Consider the following 22,487-nt stretch of genomic DNA (forward strand, 5'->3'; position numbering starts at 1 on the left):
GCTCTCCCACACTGGAGGCATTCAAGACGAGGCTGAACAGCCATCTGTTAGGGATGCTCTGACTTGGATTCCTGCATTGAGCAAGGGGTTGGACTCGATGGTCTTGTAGGCCCCTTCCAACCCTACTACTATTCTATGATTCTATGACTCTGAGCTTAGGCATGTCTTTTCATGAAGATCAAGTGTATCTTTTCACTTGAAAATCTCAAGCAGTTTTAGAGCATATACCGCCTGCACAAATACAGAGTTGATCTTGCAAGCAAACACATTTCAAACATCTTCCAAACGACCATGCCTTGTTTCAGGACTGTGCCTTCCTTTTTAAAAGAACTAAAATGCTGTACTCTTGGGACATTTCTGAGCTATACCCAAAGGAATAGAGAAATCGAGATGGGGATAGCTCCTGACTTTTAGCAGCTCTGTCTTCTATATTTATATGATTTCTTATGCTCTGGTTATGGATTGCTTGAGAAAGAAACGAACTCAAAAGCAACACTCTTTAACAACTAACTGTTGTTGTTTTTCTAAAATACCCAGCTATGTTCAGACATTTACTATCATCAATCTGGTCCAAATATATCCAGTGCATCCATGTATCTAATATTTTCTATGCTTTTTAATGAAAGTTGTAGCTTATAAGAGAAGTAGACACCTGTGTATATTTAGTTAGGATCAAGTTCTGCAAGGCTGCCAGTTACGCAGACCCTTGCAAGACCCTTGCAAGATGCATAAGCTAAAGTGCAAAGACTTGTGGGCCAAATATTTCTCATACCCCTGCTAGGTCTTCAACATCATAGCCTTCAACATCTTGTTCCCAATCTGGAACAGGCCCCTCCGTACTTATCGTTTGAGTTAAAAATAAAACCCAGCTACATTGTTAAAGTAACATGTAGTTTGGCCCTCAGAGACGTTGGGAGGGGTGGGGATGGAAGGTGCAGGCAGGGAAGCGGAAGGATCAGGGCCTCACAGCACCTTCCTGAAAGCAGAAATGCAGCACAACGGCCCCAATCCTTGCTCTTTACATTCTGCATGGTGGGAAAAAGACAGGCAAGGATTGTGTCTCATGCTCAGGTGATAGTCACATGTTACAATGAATGTGTGTAACAGAAGCCTTGGTGTCTTAATGGGCCACATTCTCATAGGTCCAGGTAATTACAACATTCCAGATAACAGATAAGAGCTCAATGGTTTCCTTATTTCTGGGCCATCAATAAAGATGTCAAAATCTATGTTAGAAGTGTGTTAGAAGTGAACACTTCTTCACTTCACATCTTAGTAAATGCCCTTGTGCATCTGATATTGTTTCATGCGACGCGCTTTCAGTATGCAAACCAACTAATATCCCTATAGGCTCTTTTTATTTTTTAATTGTAGGTTGAAAGATGGGAGAGGGTCTATGATTCTGTCTCAATGGCCATCCAGTCCTATTTCCTTGTACAGGTGCATAACCATAGTAACTAGTTTGCTCAACAATCCTTCATTCCTCATGGAGTTTATAAGGTCATCTTCAAGCGATGTATGTTTGAACAGTGTAAATTATAGACATCTGTTGCACTTGGAATAAAATTACCTTGAGAACACCTTCTCCTCCTCCTCCTCCTCCTCCTCCTCCTCCTCCTCCTCCTCCTCCTCCTTCTTCTTCTTCTTCTTCTTCTTTAAAAAACAAATGAGAACATCTCTAGTCTTGTCCTGGTATCAGTGATGGATAAGGAGAAATGATCTCTTCAGTTTCCTTGAATGGGGCTCTTAAGGAATATTGCTCTTCCTGTCTGCAAAAACCTTTTTTTTTTTTCTTCTTTGTTTGTGGGGTGGAATTTGATTTCATGCCAAACTTGTCTATTTGCCAATGTCTCTTAGATTCATCAGTAGTTGGCGTGGGGTGCGAGGGATTTCTTCCTCTTTATGCTATTGTCAAAAGGTTCCAATCATCTTCAATCCAAGTTCCCAAGGAGTAGTTTCCTTGCTTACCACAAATATGATTGTCACTATAATCATTGGACTCACCCCTGGGAATCACCTTGAATGAAATCACGTTGGGGCAATCTCAACTGCAAATTCTCCGGTCCTCCAAATGCTCTCAAATCCTTTTTTTAATTCCTCCATTTCTCTGTAGTTCCCCTAGAACTATTTCTTGCCTTGTGACTTCAAGAAAGAACATGTGTGGGGGTGGGAGGAGACCTCTCCCCACAGGTACGCTTTTCCTTTTACACATGCTGCATTAGCTACGGATGCCCTGTTGTGGAGTAACATCAAAATCTGGGTCCTGCACAAGCACAGGACAGCTAAAGAGCCCAGTCCAATCCTAGATGGTTCGATCTGGGCTTGGACCATAATAAACAGATTTTTATTTGGAGTAAGTCCAAGATTTTTGGAGAAACACCATGCATTCTCCAGGGCACCCTCCCTGCTCAGAATATGGCCAAGAAGAGTGTCTCATTGCAACTGTTTCTTAGGCTGTTTTCATTGTGTCTAAACTTTGTATATTAAATATTTATATTATGTGTTTATTGTCTTGGATTTGTGGGTTGCAATTTGTGCGAGCCTCCCAGAGAGCTTTTCAAATGGGCAGTAAAGAAAAGAAATAAAGGAAATGAAGAAACAACAGAGTTTCCAGGGCCAGAGCAGCACAGGGAGGAGTTGCTCCCCACCTCTTCCGGTCTGTATGTACTACCATCCCTGCAAACACTTATGGGAGGATTAGCTTGTGTGATGCTACATACGTCTGATGTAGAAAGCTCTAGAGCTTTGTTTCTTTCATTTGTATACTGCCCAATGGTCAAAATTTAACAAAATTTGAAAACACAAAATACAACCACCTCGTACAACATAATACACCATAATACAAGAACATTATATGACCTGGATATGCCAATCAAGTGTTTCAGTAAACACAGGCTGACAATGTGACATATATATTTTGCTTCAGAACATCAGTTATAATTTATTCCCATGACTTGGCCTTCTATTTTGCCATCCATGAGATCAACCAGAATCCCAGCCTCTTACCCAACATCTCACTGGGCTACAACGTCTATGAGAACTACTACAATACAAGAATCACGTACGATGCCATGCTAGATCTGCTGTCTCCTGGGCAGAAGAACATTCCGAATTACAGTTGTGGAAGAAAGAAGGTGCAGGCAGGGGACCTGTTGGCTGTTGTAGAAGGGGCTGACTCTGAAATCTCCATCCATATTTCAGCCATGTTGGGCATCTACAAAATCCCACAGGTAGGAATGCAGGGCAGGGTGCGAGGGGAGGGTGCCATCTAATGGGACTTTGCTTTAAAGGGCCTTCAGCTGTCTGGGGTGGGGGGAGCTACTGTTTGTACCTTTTGATCACCTTTGCTGCACCAGCAATAATCATAATCATAATCATAATCATAGCATCAGCTTTTAATCTGTTCATACATTACATGTTAAACTTCCCTTCCTATGTAACCAACCATGTCATCTGGATGGAAACCAGAGGAGAAAGAGGATGACCACACAGGATATATTGAGAAAGCAGAGGACAATAACCATGCAGGATGTCTCAGTCATTTGTGATATGGATGACATGAAACTGGTTATGCTATGCTCCTATGCATATTCATTTGGGAGAAAGCCAACCACACTGAAATGTTAAAATGTCATTTACTGGGGGAATAAGTGCTGGGAGTAGAACCCATTATATCTTTTCATATGGTTCCATCCATTGAATCTGTCTGTCTGTCTGTCTGTCTATCTATCTATCGAGTTGTACCCTGCTTGCTACCAAAAATGCCACTCAACTTTGGAATGGGGAAAGATGAGAATGTTTCGGACTCCTTTAGCTTAGGAAAAGCACAAGTAAGAGAACGCATGATAGTGGTGTATGAAATGATGCCCGTTGTGAAGAAAGTGGATATGGAGGGGTTGATCTCCATCTCATAATACTAGAACCCGGTGGGATCATTGAAGAAAACTGAATAGTGGGAGAGTCAGGAGAGATCACCATGTGTCATGAAGTTGTGGACTTTGCAGTTTGTGGACTATGGCTCTCTTCACACCTGGCATTTTATTCAGGGCCATCCTTAGGAAGTAGCCCACCTTAGGAAGTAGCCCACCTGGGCATGGGCCCCGGATCTTTTGAGCCTTGCCCCGGATCTTTTGAGCTGTTCTAATTGTCTTTTTTTTTTTTTTACATTTTCTCATTGACTTGCATTGGAAAATAGAAACGGCCATAACTTTTTTGGTTTGTATGATAAATACATGACATCTGGAGACCTGGTAGCTCCCATGGAGCTGAGTTAACCTGCCAAATTTTAGGCAGTAAAGTCCAGTGGCTTTTGTGCTAGTCACAAGTGACTTTTGCTTTTTTTCCAGAAAATCTGTCCAAGCAAAGAGCTATAATTCTTTTGTGCTTCTACATAAATGCATGGAGTTTGGGGACCTGGCAGCCCCTATACAGCTGACTGAGCCTGCCAAAGTTCAGACAGTTAGGTCCAGTGGTTTTTGTGCTAGCCACAGGTAAAATTTTCTCTTTTCAAGAAAATCTGTCAAAGTAAAAAGCTATTTTTGTGTGTGTTCCCACATAAGTGCATGGAATTTGGGGACCTGGCAGCCTCTCTGGAGCTGACTGAAGCTGCCAGATTTCAGACAGTTAGGTCCAGTGGCTTTTGTGCTAGCCATACATAAAGTTTCCATTTCTCAAAGACTAAAACAAAAAGTAAAAACTGTCAAGCCACACAGGGGATTAGAGATCTTAATCAGAAGGTGTTTAAGGTGACCATTAGGAGGTCACTATCCCTAATATCTGGTGTAGGGTTCTGTCAGGGTGGACACTGAGCCCATAGAATACCAGAGTAGTTCTGATTCTGAGGAAGAGCAGTCGCTCCTGGGAGAGGAGCGCGCTCCTCTTTCCCAGGGCCAACAGCTGATGGAGATTCCTCCCACCAGCATTCCTAGCTTAGATAGCAGTCCTGGGAGTGACAGAGCGCGGGAAGCAGACTTGGTGGATGCGCGACGCCGACGCAGAGAGCGGTGCCAGATGGAGGGCGCGGAAAGGAGGCGTAGTGCCCGGTTGGCGCGCAAACAATGGCTGCGCCCAGAGGATCCAAGGGAAAAGGGGAGGGACTCTCCCTAGTCCTTAAGTTCAGGGGTCTGCCAGTAATTCCCTTTCAAACGGGGACCAACTGTTCCAACTTAGGGCATGGGTACTGTGCTGCTCAGATCTAGTTGCAAACGGTATAGTTGTTAAGTTGTAAAAGAAGAATAAAGCTTTGAAAAGAATCCCTTTGTCTGTGTCTGGACTTGGCTACTGGATTAGACTAAGAGAGGCCTCCAAGGAGCCCCTGACAGGTTCTTGTTGTTTTGTGGTGCAAAAAACATCTCTCCCTTTACATTTCTGCTCTTACATGCCCACTGTTGTGAGCTTGCTTGCAATTAAATGTTGAAGAGGGAGATGGAAGGCGAGAAAGAGTTCCATGTGAAATACTGGTATTTCACACAGCATCTGTTTTCACTGCCCCAAACTGGAATCTTTGGCTTCTGCAGAAGTTTAGTAGCTTTAGTACAGCAAAGGATCCAATCAGCCTCCACAAACTTCTTTCTCCTGCTCCACTTTAATTTCTCCTAAATAGCTGTAGGACTCGAATTATTCCAAAAGGAGGTTTAGGACTATGTGGTGTCATGATCGAGGAACTGCTGAGGCTTTTAAATAGGTTCTAGAGGGGTTTAAAAAAAAAAAAAAAGCTAGAAAAAGCCCTCAGCCACCTCACCTCACCTCATAAAGTTAATGTAAGTATGTGAAATCCTTATAAAGCCTCCACAGCCTCCTAAATTCCTCTGAAGTACTACCTCTTTGAAAGGAGCCACTTGGCTTAAGGAATTCTCTCTACCCCCCCTCGCCCCCGAATTTCCAATCACCATTCTTCTTTTCTTCTTCCCCTGCCTATCCTATTCTTTCTTTCTCTTCTTTATTCCAGGGCATATCTTTATTTATTTATTTATTTATTTATTTCATTTCTATACCGCCCAATAGCCGAATCTCTCTGGGCAGTTCACAAAAATTAAAACCAAACAACACACAATAAAACAATTTAAAATATATAGAACATTAAAACCACAATATAACAATACAACCACAATAAAACCTAGCAGCAGTGCAGGAGTTTAAAATACAGATTTAAAACAGCAAAGATAAAAATTTAGAAAGCTAAAATGCTAAAATGCCTGGGAAAATAAAAAGGTCTTCACCTGGCGCCAAAAGAAGTACAATGTAGGCGCCAGGCGAACCTCACTAGGGAGCTCATTCCAGAGCCGGGGTGCCACAACAGAAAAAGCCCTCCTCCTAGTAGCCACCCGCCTCACTTCCTTTGGCAGGGGCTCACGGAGAAGGGCCGCTGATGATGATCTTAAGGCCCGGGCAGGCACATATGGGAGGAGGCGATCCTTCAGGTAACCTGGCCCCAAGCCGTTAAGGGCTTTGAATGTTAACACCAGCACTTTGAATCGGGCCCGGAAATGGACTGGCAGCCAGTGCATCTGGAAAAGTACTGGCGTAATATGAGCTCGCAGGCCAGTCCCTGTTAACAATCTTGCTGCCCTAGTTTGGACCAGCTGAAGTTTCCGGACCGTTTTCAAAGGCAGCCCCACGTCTAACGCATTGCAGTAATCCAGACGAGAAGTTATCAGAGCATGGATAACTGTAGCTAGGCTGTCTCTGTCCGGATAAGGGTGTAGTTGGTATACCAGCCTAAGCTGATAAAAAGTGCTCCGTGCCACTGAATATCTTGGGGAATTCTTAAAGATAATTCTCTTCCATGGGTAAGAGAAGTTCTGAACTGTATTTGACTTTATACAAACAGACAAAAGGGTTGGATTTTCTCCTTCACCTCACTCAAGCCTTTGAGAAAAGTGGGTTCACATGGTTGCAGAGAAACCAAGTGAACAGTGAACAAAATCTGGGGCTGTTTTGTTTGTCAGTTGCCATTACGCAGCCATAGGAAGGGCTGTAGCTCAGTGGTAGAGCATATGCTTGACATGGAGAAGGTCCCAGGTTCGATCCCCAGCATCTCCAGGTAGGGCTAGGAAAGAATCCTGCCTGAAACCCTGGAGAGCCGCTGCTGCCAGTCAGTGTCAACAATTCTGTACTAGATGGGCCCAGGGTCTGACTCAGAATAAGGCAGCTTCCTGTGTTCCTATGAACAGAAAGCTTTAATAAAAAAAAATAGGAGTTTTTGGTTTGGTTTTTAAGTGGAGGGGAGATAAATATTGCTCATTTGTGCAATCCTATGTATGCCTACTCAGAAGCCCCATTATGTTTAATGAGGCTTACCCTCAGGAAAGTGTGCATAGGTCTCCAGAACAAGTTACTTTTGCAGAGAGGTTTGCACCTTGATGTTCTGTCATTTATTTATTTTATTTATTTATTAAATGTATTAATCCCCCATCTGGCTGGTCACCCAGCTACTCTGGGCCATGTACAAGCATATAATAAAACAGTTTAAAACAATACAATTCTACAATAAAAACATTTTCTAAAATACCCTAACCCACCCCAAATGCCTGCCTGAACAACCACGTTTTTAATGCATGGTGGAGGCTCATTAAAGAGTGGGCATGGCGGAGTTCCCTAGGGAGGGAGTTCCACAGAGTGGGGGCCATCACAGAAAAGGCCCTCTCCCTCGTCCCCACCAGTCTAGCTGTCCTGGCTGATGGGACAGAGAGAAGGCCATCCGAGGCTGATCTTGTTAAGCGAACTGTCTGGTGTTGCTGGAGGCGCTCCTTAAGATAGGCTGGGCCAGAACCATATAGGGTTTTAAAGGTCAAAACCAACATCTTGAATTTGGCCCGGGAAACAACTGGTAACCAGTGCAACTCCTTCAGCACTGGAGTGATGTGATCTCGCTGGTGGCTGCCTTTAATTAGGCGAGCCGCCGCGTTCTGTACCAGCTGCAGCTTCCGAACCGTCTTCAAGGGTAACCCCACATAGAGCGCACTGTTGTTGTTGTTGTTCAGTCATTCAGTCGTGTCCGACTCTTCGTGACCCCATGGACCATAGCACGCCAGGCCTTCCTGTCCTGTGCTCTCTCCCGGAGCGTGCTCAAGTTCATATTCATTGCATCCGTGATGCTATCTAGCCATCTCATCCTCTGTCGTCCCCTTCTCCTTTTGCCTTCAGTCTTTCCCAGCATCAGGGTCTTTTCCAGGGAGTTTTCTCTTCGCATTAGGTGGCCAAAATATTGGAGCTTCAGCTTCATTATCTGTCCTTCCAATGAGCACTCAGGGTTGATTTCCTTTAGGATTGACTGATTTGACCTCCTTGCAGTCCAGGGGACTCGTAAGAGTCTTCTCCAGCACCACAGTTCGAAAGCATCAATTCTTCGGCGCTCAGCCTTCCTTATAGTCCAGCTCTCACAGCCATACATTACTACTGGGAAAACCATAGCTTTGATTAGACGGACCTTTGTCGGCAAGGTGATGTCTCTGCTTCTTACTATGCTGTCTAGGTTGGCCATAGCTTTCCTCCCAAGGAGCAAGCGTCTTTTAATTTCATGGCTACAGTCACCATCTGCGGTGATCTTGGAGCCCAAGAAAGTAAAATCTGTCACTGCTTCCATTTCTTCCCCTTCTATATGCCAGGAAGTGATGGGGCCAGATGCCATGATCTTAGTTTTTTTAATGTTGAGTTTCAAACCAGCTTTTGTACTCTCCTCTTTCACCCTCAACAAGAGGCTCTTGAGATCCTCTTCGCTTTCTGCCATTAGGGTGGTATCGTCTGCATATCGGAGGTTGTTGATCATTCTCCCAGCAATCTTAATTCCGACCTCTGATTCATCCAACCCGGCATTTCTCATGATGTACTCTGCATATAAGTTAAATAAGCAGGGTGACAATATGCAGCCTTGTCGTACTCCTTTCCCAATTTGGAACCAATCGGTTGTTCCATGTCTGGTTCTTACTGTTGCTTCTTGACCCTCGTACAGGTTTCTCAGGAGACAGGTAAGGTGGTCTGGTACTCCCATCACTTTCAGAATTTGCCACAGGTTGTTGTGATCCTCACAATCAAAGGCTTTAGCGTAGTCAATGAAGCAGAAATAGACGTTTTTCTGGAATTCTCTTGCTTTCTCCATGATGCAGCGAATGTTGGCGATTTGATCTCTAGTTCCTCTGCCTCTTCTAAATCCAGCTTGTACTTCCGGTAGTTCTCGGTTCGCATACTGCTGAAGCCTAGCTTGTAGGATTTTGAGCATCACCTTGCTGGCATGTGAAATGAGCGCAATGGTGCGGCAGTTTGAACACTCTTTGGCGTTGCCCTTCTTTGGAATTGGAATGTAAACTGACCTTTTCCAGTCTTGTGGCCACTGTTGAGTGTTCCAGATTTGTTGGCATATTGAATGCAGCACTTTAACAGCATCATCTTTTAGGATTTTAAATAGCTCGGCTGGAATACTGTCATCTCCGCTAGCTTTGTTGTTACTAATGCTTCCTAAGGCCCACTTGACTTCACTCTCGAGGATGTCCGGCTCAAGTTCAGTGAGCGCACTATCATGGCTATCAGGGACATTCAGATCTTTCCTGTATAGTTCTTCTGTGTATTCTTGCCACCTCTTCTTCATCTCATCTGCTTCTGTTAGGTCCCTGCCTTCTTTGTCCTTGATCATGCCCGTCTTTGCACAAAACGTTCCCTTGAGATCTCCAATTTTCTTGAAGAGATCTCTAGTCTTTCCCATTCTGTTGTTTTCCTCGATTTTTTTGCATTGTTCATTTAAGAAGGCCTTCTTGTCTCTCCTTGCTATTCTCTGGAACTCTGCGTTCAGTTGGGTATATCTTCCCCTTTCTCCCTTGCTTTTCGCTTCCCTTCTTTCGTGAGCTACTTGTAAAGCCTCATCAGACAGCCACTTGGCTTTCTTGCATTTCTTTTTCTTTGGGATGGATTTCGTTGCTGCCTCCTGAACAATGTTACAGACCTCCGTCCATAGTTCCTCAGGCACTCTGTCTATCAGGTCTAATCCCTGAAATCTATTCCTCACCTCCACTGTATATTCATCAGGGATATGATTTAGGTCATACCTGAACGGTTTAGTGGTTTTCCCGACGTTCTTCAATTTCAGCCGAAATTTTGCAAGAAGCAGCTCATGATCTGAGCCACAGTCAGCTCCAGGTCTTGTTTTTACTGACTGTATAGAGCTTCTCCATCTTTGGCTGCAAAAGACATCATCAATCTGATTTCGATATTGACCATCTGGTGACGTCCATGTGTAGAGTCGCCTCTTGTGCTGTTGGAAAAGAGTGTTTGCTATGATCAGCATGTTCTCTTGGCAAAACTCTATTAGCTTTTGTCCTGCTTCATTTTGTACACCAAGGCCATGCCTGCCTGTTATCCCAGTGATTTCTTGACTTCCTACTTTAGCATTCCAATCCCCTATGATGAAGAGGACATCTTTTTTTGGTGTTAGTTCTAGAAGGTGTTGTAGGTCTTCATAGAACCGATCAACCTCAGCTTCTTCGGCCTCAGTGGTTGGGGCATAGACTTGAATTACTGTGATGTTGAATGGTTTGCCTTGGATTCGTACTGAGATCATTCTATCATTTTTAAGATTGTACCCCAGTACTGCTTTTCCCACCCTTTTGTTGACTATGAGTGCTACTCCATTTCTTCTAAGGGATTCTTGCCCACAATAGTAGATATGATGGTCACCTGAATTAAATTCACCCATGCCTGTCCATTTTAGTTCGCTGATTCCCAAGATGTCGATGTTCAATCTTGCCATCTCATGTTTGACCACCTCCAGCTTACCTTGATTCATTGATCTGACATTCCAGGTTCCTAAACAATATTGTTCTTTACAGCATCGGATTTTCTTTTCACCGCCAGACACATCCACAGCTGAGTGTCCTTTCGGCTTTGGCCCAGCCGCTTCACTCTTTCTGGCGCTACTTGGAAATACCCTCTGCTCTTCCCCAGTAGCATATTGGACACCTTCCGACCTGAGGGGCTCATCTTCCGGCGTCATATCTTTTAGCCTTGTGATACGTTCCATGGGGTTTTCTTGGCAAGAATACTGGAGTGGGTTGCCATTTCCTTCTCCAGTGGACTACATTTTGTCAGAACTCTCTGCCATGACCTGTCCGTCTTGGGTGGCCCTGCACGGCATAGCTTATGGCTTCACTGAGTTACGCAAGCCCCTTCGCCACAACAAGGCAGTGATCCATGAAGGGGATAGAGCGCACTACAGTAGTCTAAACAAGAGGAGACCAGGGCATGTACTACTGATGGGAGCAGATGGTCGGGAGGGAAGGGGAGCAGCTGCCGTATCAGATGGAGTTGATACAGCGCTGTCCGGCTCACAGCTGACACCTGAGCCTCCATGGACAGCTGGGAGTCCAAAATGACCCCCAGGCTGCAGACCTGGTCTTTCAATGGTAACTGTACCCCATTCAACACCAGGTCAACATCCCCCAGCCTCCTCTTGTCTCCCACCAAAAGTACCTCGGTCTTGTCAGGGTTCAGCTTCAGCTTATTCCTCCCCATCCAGCCACTCACCGTCTCCAGACATTTGGACAGGGATTCTTCAGCCAACCTTGGTGAAGATTTGAATGAGAGGTAGAGCTGCGTGTCATCTGCATATTGATGACACTGCACCCCAAACCTCCTGATGACAGCCCCCAGAGGCTTCATATAGATGTTAAATTCCATCAGGGAGAGGATGGAAACTGTGGCACCCCACATGTGAGCGGCCACGTCCGAAACCTCCTCTCCCAGTGATACCCTCTAGTACCTGCCGGAGAGGAAGGACCGGAACCACTGCAATAATATGGTGTCTCCAATGCTCAACCCCTCCAGGCAGTCCAGGAGGATACCATGGTCAACGGTATCAAAAGCTGCTGAGAGGTCGAGGAGAACAAGGAAGGAGCATTCACCCCTATCCAGAGCCCTCCTCATATCATCCACCAAAGCGACCAAGGCCATTTCTGTCCCATGCCCAAGCCTGAAACCCGACTGAAATGGGTCTAGATCATCGTTATCTTCCAAGTGTGCCTTCAACTGCATTGCCACCACCTCTCAATCACCTTGCCCAAAAATGGCAGATTCGAGACTGGGTGAAAGTTGTTCAGAACTTGGGAATCCAAGGAGGGCTTCTTTAATAGCGGACTTATCACTGCCTCCTTGAGGGCTGATGCCATGTTTACTCAAAAATAAGTCCGGAGTTGTGAGCATGGTACTGCAGGCTTAATGCCTACCCAGTTCCGGCTAATCAATTGGCTACCCTTTCAGCTCCGTCCTTTGCATTTTCTGTCATTTGTGGGTGGTGGTGGTGGTTTTGCATGAACTCTAGCTTCAGTGGTGAGGGAAAGGCACTTAATACATGCTCAGAGTTTCTCCATAACTTAGCCCTAGGTTCAAAAACAGACTCATTGAGTTCAGAAAGCAGACTCATTAGCTGAGTCCTGGTGAAGTCTTGGCACAAATGAAGTTATGTGGAGGAAGATACAATGAGAGCTTGTGCATAACAAGGAAGAGGTAGAGGAGAGTTGCACAAAACAAAACATCTGTTTTTATGAAGAGTTGCTGGAGGATGGTAGGATGAGGAGGGATGGCTGCATGGAAGGGAATAGAATTGGTAGGGGGAGAATATAAGTGCTCAGTGGTGAAAGAAAAGCATTCTGCACATGTTCAGAGGCACTCTCTATTTCAGAACTTAAGAAGAGCCATGCTGCATCAGACCAAGGTCCATCTAGTCCAGCATTCTGTTCACACAGTGGCCAACCAGATGTCCATTGGAAACCCATAAGCAGGACATGAGTGCAATAGTACCTTCCCACCCATGTTCCCCTGCTGCTAACATTGGTGAAATGTAAATAAATTCTAGTAATTCTAAATTTGCAGGCATGTATATCCTTCAGAAACTTTTCAGGTTTCTTGCCTGGGGGACACCTCTCATGACCTGAGCATTTTCATACTAATCTACCCAAAATCTATTGGGGAGGGGGTGAATGGAAGAGAAAGCAAATCACTCCCTCCTCCAAAGTGGAGATCTCCCCTTCCACATGAACTGCTGCACCTACCCTTCTGAAACTTTGCTGGTTTCTTACTTAGGGACACTTCTAGGCTGTCTGTAAGTTTCAGAACAATGGTCTACAAGGAACATAGAGAGAGAAATATGTCCTCTTTTGGAGACCTCAAAATGTCAAGACCACCCTTTGCACAAACCCCCTTGTGGCTATAATCCTGAAATTGGGCAGGCATCATCTCCTCTGATGGGGCAATGAATCTTGAAATTTTATCCCTTTCTTCCAAGGAATAACAATGGTATTGGGAGTTCCCTTTCAAAGAAAATCAAAATATGAACCCTACACCTATTTTTTCTGACATTGGGCAGATGTAATCCCCTTCTAGGAGGCTACTGTTCCTGAAATTACGATCCACTTCTGACCAAGAGAAAAAAAGTCACAGGTTGGTTGGCTGTTTGTTCTCTCATTTCCCATGGTAGTCAACAGGAAGCATAAAGACGCATTTTTTCCAAACCTTGACTCAGGTTTGGTGCTGAGCTGGACTGACTACAAAATGGCCCGAGCAGAAGCGGGATGCTTTCCAAAATGCTGAACCAGGGTCTGAGTTGAAGTGGGGAGGGGGAGGGTCAGTGCACAGTTCTTGTATATAATGTAAGCAAACCACATGTACACACACACACACACATACACACACACACATCTATTAGAGGTCTGTTTAGACTCGGTGATATATATACATACATACATACATACATACATATGTATATGTGTGTGTGTGTGTATATATATATATACATACACACACACATACATATATATATATATATATATATATATATATATATATACATACACACACACACATGCAAATCTGTGTTATGGGCCTGTGCCCCAGATCTTTTAAGAACCTAGCAACACCCCTGATTTTATTCCATGACAAACCATTCCTTTTCATTCCTGTTCCTTTCCGGGATTTAGACTTTCCCTGTATACAGTCATCATAGTGCATCCCTCCACTGTATTCCTTTTCATGGTTGGCAGAGCTGCATGGAAAAATCGGGACAGAAGGGGGCTGCTGGACTCTTGCCACACACACACCCCGGCTGATTGGTTCCTGTAACATGACTGATACTTTGCCTGTCCCTCCTGCCTGCCTGCCTGCCTGCCTGTCTTCCTGCATCCACTCCTTCCTTACCTGTCATCAGCAGGGGCTGCTCTCCCCTCTTATTCTGCTTTCCCGTCAACTGGATGGTTTCCCCCCACACATGCATTGCTGTTGCTCCCCCCTTATTCTGGCTTTCCAACAGCCCTGCAAGGTGGGCTAGGAGAAGAGGTAGTGTCTGCCTGCCCCCACACACACACTGTTGTTGCTCTCCCCCCTTATTCTGGCTTCCCAATGACCCTGCAGGGTGAGCTAGAAGAAGAGATAGTGGCTAGCTAGGTGGGAGGGAGTACTATGGAAAACCACCTCAGAGTTACTGCCGTATCTGAAACAACTCCACATCCCAAACGGAATATATTAAAAATGACCATTCCAAGTTCTGCATGATGAATTTCTTCAGGGGAGGAGAACAGATACTTCTAATACCCATTGAAATCCTAACTGTCAAGCCTTTCTCCTGCATGGCTGAGAAGGGAGACTCCCCCATCCACCCTGGGAGGAGAAAAGCCCAACAATCTGGTGAGCAAAAGGGAGAAGAAGCAGTGAGTGAAGTCAATGGGGGGAGGGTTCCAAGTACATGCACTGAAGGGGATGGGAGACCTTAAGACTGCTCCTCTAAGTACACAAACAGCACACTCCTATGCATGCCTACTCAGAAGCAAGCCACACAGATTCTGATGGCACTTGTTCCTGGGAAAGGAAAACCTTACAGCCAATGAGTTTACTCAGACGTCAGCCTTGCTGTGTTCAGGGGGATCTCAGAGGAGCATTTGGGGTGGTTAAGCATGGTACAGTTCAAGCAGCCTTAGTGGAATGGGAGAGAGGCAGAATTCCCCCCCCCCCGATTGTTGTCATGATAATGTTTTTCAGCATCACCCATCAATGCATGCCCGCACATCACAGGGCAATGCACTAAAGGGGGAATAGATGGGGGAAATGGCAGTTCGAATAGCAAGCGCAGAAAATGCTGGGTTTTCCCCATGCTCAGATAACAGGGAAAGGGGGAGGAGAAGTTGTGAGATAGCAGCAGGAGAGCAGCAGCGTCCTCTAAAGCTCCAGCGAAAATCTGTGATTAAAGAAGAGCGATCCCACTAAAATATGAGGGTGTGAAGAGAGCCTATATCCTCCCTCTGGAGGCCAGTTGCTGGGGAACAGCAGCGGGAGGGCACAACGGCTCTCAAGCTGCACTTGCGGCATTCCAACAGACAGCAGGTTGGCCACTGCGGGAAACATGGAGCTGGACTAGGTCATCCTTATGGACCCCAGATGAATGGTATCCCCTTTGCAGAAAGTTATGGCCATTTGGAGTGCTGTAGAAGTGACAGCAGAACAGACTGCCTGTGTCTTCTATCTTTTTAATCAATGGGCTTCGCCTTTCAAAACAACAAAACATGAATCTCTGTTTTTCCCCCTTATTAGGTCAGCTATGGTTTTGTCTCCCATGTCCTTAAGGATAAAACCCAGTTCCCTTTTTTCTACCGGACAGTCCCAAAAGACGAAGACCTGTACCTGGGGGTGGTGAAATTGCTCCTGCATTTCAGATGGAATTGGATTGGTCTCTTTGCTCCAGACAATGACAATGGGGAAAGGTTCATGCGGATGCTGACATCCGTGCTCACCTGGCGTGGGGTCTGCGTTGCCATCTCGGAAAGACTCCCAGAACTGACAAGGCTTAAACTCACAGTTCAGCCCAAATTTCTTCTCAGATGGAGACAAGTCAAGGTTTTCGTTTATTATGCGGATGCACGTTCTTTCTACGATGGAGTATTTTATCTCAACCGGATACTTGAATTGTGGGTAGAACCCACTGAAGGGAAAGTCTGGATCACAACAGCTTTGTGGGACATCACCTCAATGTTGTCTATGACTGGGTTACGTTTTCAGCACAGCCATTGGTTCTTTTCCTTCTCTATACAGACAAACAACAGGCCAAACCACGCCAATTTTGACGTGAGTTATATCGATCCTTACTTGGAAAAAGCATTTCGTTGTTTCAATCCGAAATCCGCATTGTCAGTAAAGGGGAGGATTACATGTGAACAGAAAGAGAAATTGCCCCTGGACATGCTTCAACAAAGTCTGTCCCAAGACAACTACAATGCTTACAACAGTGTCCAGATGGTGGCACAAGCCTTACATGCGGCCTACTCTTCCAGACCCAAGCGTAGGACGATGGTGGGCGGAGAAATGTTGGATCTTCCATGGCTACAGCCATGGCAGGTGCTCCCTTTTCCATCACAGATGTGTCTACTGAAAAATACAGAATTGCTCAGTTATGGAATCATGATTTGGAGAACCAGACTCTGAGAAGATTTCAGGCATAGTGGTCTGGAGAAATCTTGCATATTGTTGACACAGCTCCAGTTCCTGAGGCTCCATGTGCAGAAGACAGCCAGTTAAGGTTCAAGTTTCTGATGGCCAGTAGTTATGTTCATCTCTCCTTCCCCTCCTCAGTGCCTCATTAAGGCATGGGGGGCAGTCAACTCTTGAAAGTGCAAATTGGGAATCAATCCACCCCAACAAGCCAATGAAGGAGGTTTATTGAATTATGGGGGGGGCGGCAGGGTGGAAGGGGAAAGAAAGTAATGAGATGCTGCCTGTGGGTGGCACAGCCAATGGCGGGACGGGGATGGCAAAGGGAAGGTCTTTGCATCACTCCTGTACCCTCATTGGCTGTGCCCCCCAAAGGCAGCATCTGATGGATTAAGATCACTGCTACTCAGCAGTTAGAACGCATATAAAAGGGTCTGTTGGGGGCCCTGAATTTTCACCCCGTGGTCTGGCAATGGCAGCACCACTACAACTGACTTCTAGAATTCTCCTCAGGGCGCACAATTTATTGATCTCTCTATTTGAGAACCTCTGGTTAAAATATGGGTAGGTGGGGGAGGCAGAACAGGGATCAAAACCCACCTCAAGTTTGTGGAGTTGAAAGTCAGCACTTGGGCAAGACTCACTGGTGCCATCCAGACCTTCTCCCAGAAGCTTCTGCCAACTCTTTCTCCAAAGCCCTTGGGAGCAGCACTGCATAATGGAGCTCCTGGGGCAGATTTGGCACCCAGATAACAGCCTCCAGGAGGTGCGCCAGGGCAAAGCAGTGAATATTGCACCCCATCCTGTCAATGTAGACAGCCCCTATCAAACCAGCCCCAATCCCCCCAAATCACTATCTGCAAAGAGGAAGTGAACTGGGGGAGCAAGTTAACTTCTCCCATAATGATCTAATGGCTTGAATGTTAGCCTCTCCGAAAATCCCAAAGAAGGGACTCAGGAATGGACCTCATTTATAAATGTATTTAAACCAATATTTCAGAATCATTTTTGCTTTAAAAGGCACGTGCTCCAGTCTGGGATCAAGAATCAATCACAGAATCCTCAAATAGTAGGGTTGGAAGGGGCTGGATCTCAAAATAGCCAGTGCTGAGATCATCACCAGAGTTCCTGCTCTTCTCTGTCTTTCCAGCTTCACCCTTTCCTGAGAAACTTGGGGTTTGCCAATAATTCCATGGAAGGAATGTATCGAGATGCAGACGGGGAACTGACAGCCAGCTTTGATATTTTGTTGAACAGGGTGGTGGTGCCCAATGCCTCCGTTGTTACAGTGAAAATCAAAATTGGGAGTCTAGAGAGACGGGCAACCGCAGACCATGAGTTCCACCTTGATGAGGATCCCACTGTGTGGCAGGACCACGTGAGGAAGCCCATGTCTTCCATTTTATACCTCCATTTTAGACAGCAGGCTCCAACTAGGAACTCCAGTGGTGTCCATGAAGCCCACTCCTTGCCCCCTTCAAACATTCATGTTTAATTTTTAGGAAATTGGAGAATGTTCTGGTGCCAGTTTCTCCTTCCTGTTTTTGAACACACCAGTTATTTGGTGGGCAGGAAGAGAAGAGTTGCTTCCTGGCCTGCTCAATCTTCTTCCACCCACACAGACCTTTCCCCTTTGCTCTCATTTATTTTTTTATACATTCATTAATGTATTACACTTAAATCCCACCTTTCTTCCATTGTAGAACTCAAGGTGACTACATGTGGTTCCCAGGCGGTCTCCCCTCCAAGCACTGGCCAGGCCAGAAGGTGATTAGCTTCAGCAAGATGGCTGCCTCATGTCCCTTCAGACTATGCCCTCTCAGTCTCCACTCTAGCCTCTAGTCTTGCTAGTTCTCTCCCCAACCCCTTTCTTCACTCTTTCCCCCTGCTCTACTCCTTTTCCTTGCTCTTTCTCCTTCCCACCCAGCCTCTAGCCTTGCTTTCTCTCTCCCTCTACTCCTTAACCTCACTGTTTCTCCACCCCGCTTGCCTCTAGACTCTTTCTCTACCCTCTCTACTCCTTTGCTTTGATATTTTCCCCTCCTTCCCAGCCTCTAGCCTTGCCGTTTCTGACCCCTCCACCTCTTTGACATGGTGTTTCTCCCTCTCTAAGCCTCTAGACTCTCGTTATCTCCCTTCCATCCTTTTCCAGCTATTTCTTCATCCCAGCCTCTGGCCTCGCTCATTTTCTCAGACCTTCCCCTTTGCTCTCACTCTCCACTCCCAGCTTCTAGCCTTGCCATTTCTCCCCCCAACCCCTTTCTTCACTCTTTTTCTCCCTCCAACTCCTTTGCCTTGCTCTTTCTCCTTCCCTCCCATCCTCTAGACTCACTATTTCTCTCCCCACACCTCTTTACCTTGCTGTTTCTTCCCCTCTTAACATCCACCCTCGCTCTTTCTCTCCCCTCTCCTCCTTTTCCTCCCTATTACTCCCTCCCACTCTATAGCTTCACCTTTTCTCTCTCCTCTGAGCCTTTGTCTAGCTGTTTCTCCCTCCCAACCTGCCTTTAGCCTGGCTAATTACCCCCACACAGAGAAACCTCACTACCTCGCCGTTTCTCTCCTTCCAAGCCTCTAGACTCTGTTTCTCCCCACACTGTCCTTTTCCCTTGCTATTTCTTCATCACAGCCTATGATCTCACTCATTTTCTCCCCTCTGCTTCTTTGACTTCCTGTTTCCCCTTCCCTCCCAGCCCCTACACTCGCTGTTTCTCTCCTCACACCTCTTTCCATGGCTGCCCTGCCCCAGAACATGTAGCCTTGCATTTTCACTTGCTCTTTCCCCCTCAGTCTGTGTGCCTAGCCTTGCTCTTTCCAGTTGTCTCACCATTTTATCTCAGTATTTCTTCCTGCTCCCAGTCCCTAGCCTTGTTCTTTTCCTCTCCCATCTCTCACTGTTCACATACACAGAGAAACAAAAAGCATGTTCCAGGGTGAGAATGCTAATGGCGCTGGAGTAGGGACAAAGAGGAATTGGGGAATGGAGTGCAGAAGCCTTGCAATGGGATAGACAAAATGTTTTCTTTCCTTTGGTGCTGGGGAAAGGTGTGTATGTGTTTATAAGATGGAGTAGAGCAAACCTCTGATATCCTACATAGAAGTAATTCCCACTGAGTTCCATGTAATGTGACTAGCTACATCTTCCGTGGAAGCCATTTTGTGGAGGTGCCCACAGCAGTTTCTCTAATTCCCAAATGTGTCCAGAGGTCCAAAAGGTTTAGGAACCCCCTCTTTAAAGCATGTTTGAGCTCAAATGGGCATGCTGGATGGGGATGATGGGAGTTGCATTGTGACAACTCAGCAGGGCATTTGATGAGTAAAACTGGCTTCTGCTGAATTCAACAAGTAATCAGCCTAGGCCAGTATGGTCTAACCCAGGAGTGCTGAAAGGAAGGCCCAAGAGGCAAAGCTGGCCCACTTGGGCTCCCAATACATTCCAGCATGGTTCCCCAGTTGGCAATGTGCCTTCCCCCTGGCCACAACCCCTGTCCCTTCACCGCAAATGATTTGGTGTTTTCCCAGCTTTTGCATGCTTTCCCCCATTCCCCCTTGAACATTTTACTTGCCCATTTCTGCATCCTTTCCACCTCCTTTTTTAGATGCAGTGACCAAAACTGTATGCAGGATTTCAAATTGAGTTCCACGATAGGTTTCTAGGAGGGCTGTATGATAGAGGCAGGAATATTCTAAGTTCCTTTCCGAAAGTGGAATTGGCCTACTTCACAGCAGCCGCAAACTAGGGTGACATTTTCATCAAGCTCTCTACCACTATAAAAGTTCCAGTTGCTACTCAGTAACTGTTAGCTCAGATGCCATCAGTGTAGGGATGTCAGAGAATTCCACCACAGATCTCGGTGAGGCCAAATGCCAGTGCATTCGGCCCCCCCAAACCCATTGCGGAATGAAGCCCCCACCCCCCCAATCCATGAAAGGCACGCGGGACGAAGTGCCTGCCGCACCCACCCCATGAAAGGTGCGCGAAACGGAGCACTTACCTGCTCCCGTCCGCGCTGCTGTGCGAATGGCGGCCGTCCTGCGGCTGCCATTATCTTCCTCCTTCTTCAGCTGTGATAGGCTACGTAAATACTTACGTAGCCTATCACAGCTAATGCAGGGACACCATTTGCATCCCTGAGGAAGCTGTGATAGGCTACGTAAGTATTTCCGTAGCCTATCACGGGGGTGGGGGGAACCCCAGCGTATGCAAATGGCGGTAGCCACCGCCATTTGCGTACGCTGGGTTTTTTCCCCCCCTGCCATGATAGGCTACATAAATATTTATGTAGCCTATCACGGCAAGGGGGGGGGGGAACCAGCCTATGCAATTGGCGGCGGCTACCGCCATTTGCGTATGCTGTGGTTTTCCCCCTGCCGTGATAGGCTACGTAAATATTTACATAGCCTATCACGGCTCACTACAGGGATGCAAATGATGGTGGCTATGACAGCCACCATTTGTGTCCCTGCAGGGCTGCCCAGCAGCTGGATGTCCGGCTGCGGGCGGCCAGGGTTGGCCGGCGGCTACGTGGCTTGGCCGTGGAGCAGAGCTGGCCGGCCAGGATTCCATGGGGGACGCACGGAGCGCCTCCCCCCCGGCAAGGATTCTGGGGGGGAGGGATGGAGCGCCTCTCCCCACCTGCGAAACCCGGCGAAGCCAGGTAAGCGGGGTTTCGAACACCCCTACATCAATGTCTTGTGGGTTGCCAGTCGACAGTGGCTAGGGATGGCAGAAAATTACGCCACGGACTCCAATGAGGCCAGATTGTTAGAATCTACCCCCCCCCGAGTCTGTGGTGGAACGGACCACTCACCTCCACCACCCCGCGACGTTCGCGCCAGTCGGATCCTACCTGCCACTGCCGGGTCTGGGTCCATCCACTGCCAGACTGTGTATTTGCATCCCTGTTCCTTCATGCAATAGGCTATGTAAAGATTTATGTAGCCTATCACAGCAAAAAGATTTACGTAGCCTATCACGGACCATTTGCGACCGCAATCTGGCAGTCCAGCAGTGGACGGACCTGGCTGGCGGCTCTGCAGACTCGCAGCGGAGTAGAGCCAGCTGGGGAGGATTCCGGGGGGGGGGAGGAATGGATTGCCTCCCCCCCACGGACCCCCCAGCGGACTCGGGTAGGTGGGGTTCGTACACCCCTAACAGCGGCTTGGCCACTGTGTGAACAGCATGCTGGACTAGCTGGATCCTCAGTCTTAAGGAATAAAGTGCTATCCAGAACCCCCCAGTGCATGGGTCAGACAAATTCCTGGGGGAGAAGGCTATCAATGGCTGCTAGTCTTGATGGCTATGTGCTACCTCCAGTACCAGAGGCAGTGGGCCAATGTACACCAGTTGCTGGGGAACATGGGTGGGAGGGTGCTGTTGCGCTCATTCCCTGCTTGGGAGTTTCTGGTCGACAGCTGATTGGGCACTGTGTGAACAGAACACTGAAGTAGATGGACCCTTGGTCCTATCCAGCAGGACTATTCTTTTGTTTTTATCTTCTTATTAACACATGAAGCTGGGATTTTTGACAGCAATATGCATTACTTTAAACATACTGTACATAAAACTGTATTTTAATGCCCATCCCCGCTGTGTGGACAGATCCTCTGGGAGCTCTTCCCATTTCCTTTCAATTTTAACCAGTGCGAGAGCATCGAAATACATCACCAACACTTTTTCTGCAATTTTCCTTGTCTTTCTGGGTAGAACATGCCTAGTTCAAGGTGTACCAGGAGCTGCTTCCCTGGATATGTCAAGGTGATTCAGGAAGGAAAGCTCATTTGCTGCTATGCCTGTGTGCTGTGTGCAGAAGGGACCATCTCCACTCAGGAAGGTAAGGGGTTCCAGAGGAGAAGTAGGCCCTTGGAGAACAGGGCAAAGAATCACTGCCACATTTTCACTGAAAGGCATTTTTTAATAAATACAGTTTAAATGCACATCATTTCTTAGTTCTGGGTTAAAAAAATACAGAAATCTAGAACGCAGACAAATACTGATGGACATTTGTAATACCACAGGACTTCTCAACCTC

General features: G+C 46.6%; 2 protein-coding genes across 2 annotated transcripts in view; both read left to right on the forward strand.

Annotated features, from left to right (window-relative positions):
• LOC146356588 (vomeronasal type-2 receptor 26-like) overlaps positions 1-3,272 on the forward strand; it is a 53,535-nt gene extending 50,263 nt beyond the window's left edge. Inside the window, exon 6 of the mRNA XM_084830202.1 lies at positions 2,927-3,272. Within this exon, the coding sequence (XP_084686328.1) occupies positions 2,927-3,272 (346 nt within the window). The remainder of the gene's footprint in view (positions 1-2,926) is intronic.
• Positions 3,273-3,761: 489 nt separating this feature from the next.
• LOC146356589 (vomeronasal type-2 receptor 26-like) lies at positions 3,762-17,174 on the forward strand. The gene is made up of 3 exons (XM_084830203.1): positions 3,762-3,830; positions 15,562-16,358; positions 17,024-17,174. Exons 1-3 carry the CDS (start codon positions 3,762-3,764, stop codon positions 17,172-17,174), a joined length of 1,017 nt encoding a protein of 338 aa, XP_084686329.1.
• The last annotated feature ends 5,313 nt before the right edge of the window (positions 17,175-22,487 follow it).

The sequence above is a fragment of the Heloderma suspectum genome, chromosome 2 (genome assembly GCF_057233095.1).
Source record: "Heloderma suspectum isolate Gila_16-S chromosome 2, 16-S_ref, whole genome shotgun sequence".
NCBI lineage: Eukaryota > Metazoa > Chordata > Lepidosauria > Squamata > Helodermatidae > Heloderma > Heloderma suspectum.

Bases quoted from the DNA above. Each gene is read 5' to 3' on its own strand.
- LOC146356589 (XM_084830203.1), top strand. From the start codon at position 3,762: ATGCCACTCAACTTTGGAATGGGGAAAGATGAGAATGTTTCGGACTCC. The intron at 3,831-15,561 runs GTAAGAGAACGC...CCCCCTTATTAG, and splicing joins TTAGCTTAGGAAAAGCACAA to GTCAGCTATGGTTTTGTCTC. The intron at 16,359-17,023 runs GCAGGTGCTCCC...AAATATGGGTAG, and splicing joins CTTCCATGGCTACAGCCATG to GTGGGGGAGGCAGAACAGGG.